General features: G+C 36.4%; 1 protein-coding gene across 1 annotated transcript; it reads right to left on the reverse strand.

Annotated features, from left to right (window-relative positions):
- Positions 1 to 559: 559 nt before the first annotated feature.
- LOC113740146 (protein STRICTOSIDINE SYNTHASE-LIKE 11-like) lies at positions 560 to 1,899 on the reverse strand. Its single transcript, XM_072046798.1, has 3 exons — positions 1,716 to 1,899; positions 1,223 to 1,370; positions 560 to 1,049 (listed from the first exon to the last, which is right to left on the reverse strand). Exons 1-3 carry the CDS (start codon positions 1,897 to 1,899, stop codon positions 560 to 562), a joined length of 822 nt encoding a protein of 273 aa, XP_071902899.1.
- Between the last annotated feature and the right edge of the window lie 1,668 nt (positions 1,900 to 3,567).

A 3,567-nucleotide genomic window follows, 5' to 3' on the forward strand; every position in this document is an offset into this window, starting at 1 on the left:
ACACCGCAAATGTATGTTCAAGACTGGTTTTTGCTAATTTCGGAATGGCAAGTACAAAAGCAATTAGTTACTGTGCGTTTAGAGGTTGATGCTAAATTCATAGCACGAATTGAATTTAAAAGTCAACTTCTTCTGCTTGTATTGCGAAAACCCTTGAAATAACATCTATTGTATTCTCTTCCAGTCATCATATCTAAAATGGTTGCACCACTTAAATCCACCAAGTGTGTTTTATCCTTAATTCTCATTCCCGTATACTCCTTCAGGTTTGTATATTTTTTCTCGACTGTAATCTTCCATTACCATTTTGTATATTTTTTTTCTGCTCAACATTATTGCTTGTAAAATTGTGGACAGGGAATTGCGAAAGCTAAACCAGCCGTTGTTAATATAAAAGTGGTTCATTTAGGTGTGATATTGCGTATACAAATGTATGAAAAGTTTTATTCCCAGCAAATGCTAGCGTTCACAGCTGATTCTTATTAATAGCGATGCGGATTCATCAATCTGCAGGGCATTCCAATGACATCCTGGGTGGCAAATTCCGTCTGCTGTAGTCTCAATGGTAGAGGTATTCTTCCAATTCATACTGGCCAATATATGGGATGAAGAGACCGCTAAGGAAAAGTTTTCCACGTTGTTCCACAACAGCAGTAATATTTTGATAGTATTCCTTGCTGAAATCCACTGTCTCTAGAATTTGCCCTGATGGGCTGAATTTCACACCCTTAGGGGCATTGGTATAGTCCGGCCTTGGATAGTTTAGCGGAACCCAATAATTGCCCTCCCAATTCCTTTTAATCTTGTTTGGATTTCCTGTAAACGTCAAGAAAATTTCTGAAGTGCCAGCTTTTTCTCCTTTGAGCCAATACTTTGTAATTCTCTTAGCAATGAACTCTGAGACTAGGACATAGGAGGCAGCAGCATCAGTAGCTACCCCTGCAGCTCCCCCGAGATTTGAGAGCAGTGTGGTCACTTTTTTGGTTTTTGGATTGTATTCTAACAGTCTTCCTGTGGAGTCCCCAGTTCGGATGGCCTTGTCTACCTCCCTGAGAGAAAAGAAAAAACCTCCAAAATGATTGACGGATTAATCAAACCAAAATAAATCAATTAGTTAAAATTGCTCCAAAAACTGCAATTCATGATGTATCATCATAACACTTTGCAGCCTTCCAAGTTTTGAAGAACCCAAAAGATCATGAATTCAATAAAGAAAACTTACGTAAAACCGAATACTCCACTGGCATCTGTAAAATAGACATTTTGATTACTAGCAGCATCTATGCCAAGAAGGAGCTTGTAAGGAGTTCCATTTTTACTAGGAACAAGAGTGGTTGCAAGCCCTCCAGAAGGTCCAACAACAGTGACACCTGTGGATATATCACAGCTATATAGCCTCCCAAAATCGTCGAAATTCTACCCTGTTGGGAACCCGCAGATTGGAGTATTGTTGAGGCTAGTTGAGCCATCACAAAATGCTTTGGTCCTGAAAATTTTGGAAAAATTATGTTCGTATGGAAGCCAATGATTATTGTTCATTTCTTTTCTTTTTTCCCCCCTGAAATATGATCAATTCTTGTTTTTTGTTTCCTTTAATGTAGTACACAATATCATATTATTAGCAGCTAAACATTACCTTGATGGTGTAGTAGTTGCGAAGTCCATAAAAGACTTGGTGAGTTTATTGTACTTTAGGATTCTGCCATCTAATGTACCAGCATAAGGACCTTCACCCAGCAAGTTGAAAGAGAGAGACCCGGAGGATAGGACATTCTGCGGAAATGGGAGCTTTGTAAATCCTTTCAGAGTAATATTTGTTTTAGGCAATGGGATAATAGTCCCAAGGGAAAAGATTAAAGAGGGAAAAGTAGCCAATAGGAAGACAGTAAACAAGGCCATCGTAATCGTACTTACACTTTGTACCTATCTGTGGATTGAGCAAATGCAATTGCAAGATGTATTTATAGGTAAAAGTCGTGGTAAACAACTTAAGGGACTTCTTACCAAAATAATTACATATTAAATTTAGAATTTCAAGAGCAGTCTACCATTATTAAGTCTTCCTAGAGTCGTGATTTCCCTGTTTTTAATACTAACTTAAAATTTTCCATTTTATTTTCAAGTGGCAAACAAAGTGATCGGAACAGGACTTCTGGAATGCTAGTGATATGGTACATGTTTGACAGGTGTCGAGCCTGTGCAATAATAAATACCTACTCGAGAAAAATGAATTTTCTGTGTATAGTAGTGAGTAGGGTCGAATCCACAGGAACTGGGAAAAATTCGATTCTTTTCAAGTTCGGGACACGGGGGATTTTTATCAGAAATAAACTAAAAATAATTAAACAATTTAACTAAAAATAATTAATTAATTAATACAATTGTAAATAGCAATTAAATAAATGATAAATAAATTCTAGCCAAGGATACAACTACGCAAACACAGTCCATTCATCCGATCATTGATGCAAAGAAGGTTCACTTAATTTTATTAACAGGTTAGTTATAGTCGCCGATAAACTCTAACGACCAGCTTTTCCTTAATTTATTGATAACCAAGGTACGACCGTTGATTACCCCTAACCAGGAAATACTCCTAGGTACGACCGTAGGAATTAATTTCCTAATTGCATTAAAAACTAGAAAAGCCTAACCCAAATTAATAACACGCTACGAGGGTTATTTAAATCAGATTGCATGTCCCCCTAGTATGTGAAAATACTAGTTGTCACTAATATTAACCAACTAAACAATTACGGATTTAATTGATTAATTTGACAGGAGATTAATAAGTCAAATTGCACATCGGGCCCTTGATATCCAATTAACAAAATAATCCCATGGAAATTAAAATAGAAAACATGCAAATATTAACAAATTAAGAAACACGTAAAATTAATTAGATCTCACAGATATTTGGGACTGCGTCTTCGCGTTGATCCTTGACTAGAGGAAAAGATTAGCCACGCCTCATAAGAAAATTCCCACGCAATTTAATTGAATTCGAAGACATAAATAACTCTTGCTAGTAACTGAAAATGAAAATTTGATTCTCCGTAATCTAATGAAATAGAACTAGTTTCATGAAAGAAACTAGTCTAAAGGAAGAGACGGAAGAAAAATACAAAACAAACCAACTGAAGAGATCTTCACACCACACAAAACATGAAAGAACAAAATCCTATTTTATGACTAAAACTACCTATCTTCCTCAACGTAGAGAGAAACTAATCTAATGTCTTATATAGCACTCATCTAGTGCCTTTCCCTTATTTTATTTTAGCACTAGTTTCCTAAGAGAACTAGTGACGTAGGAAGCTAAGTGGAAAAGCTCAATTATCAAAGCCAACACCTTGACTAATGAGTATATCTCCCACAATAAGAACAAACTTTCTACGTGGTCCCCGCTTTGATTTCTTATTGCTAGTGGATTTCATCATATCAATTCAATTCTTCATCAGCAATTCCGTAGGAAGCTAAGTGGAAAAGCTCAATCATCAAAGCCAACACCTTGACTAATGAGTATATCTCCCACAATAAGAACAAACTTTCTACGTGGTCCCCGCT

This window comes from Coffea arabica, chromosome 4e, assembly GCF_036785885.1.
Source record: "Coffea arabica cultivar ET-39 chromosome 4e, Coffea Arabica ET-39 HiFi, whole genome shotgun sequence".
Classification (NCBI taxonomy): domain Eukaryota; kingdom Viridiplantae; phylum Streptophyta; class Magnoliopsida; order Gentianales; family Rubiaceae; genus Coffea; species Coffea arabica.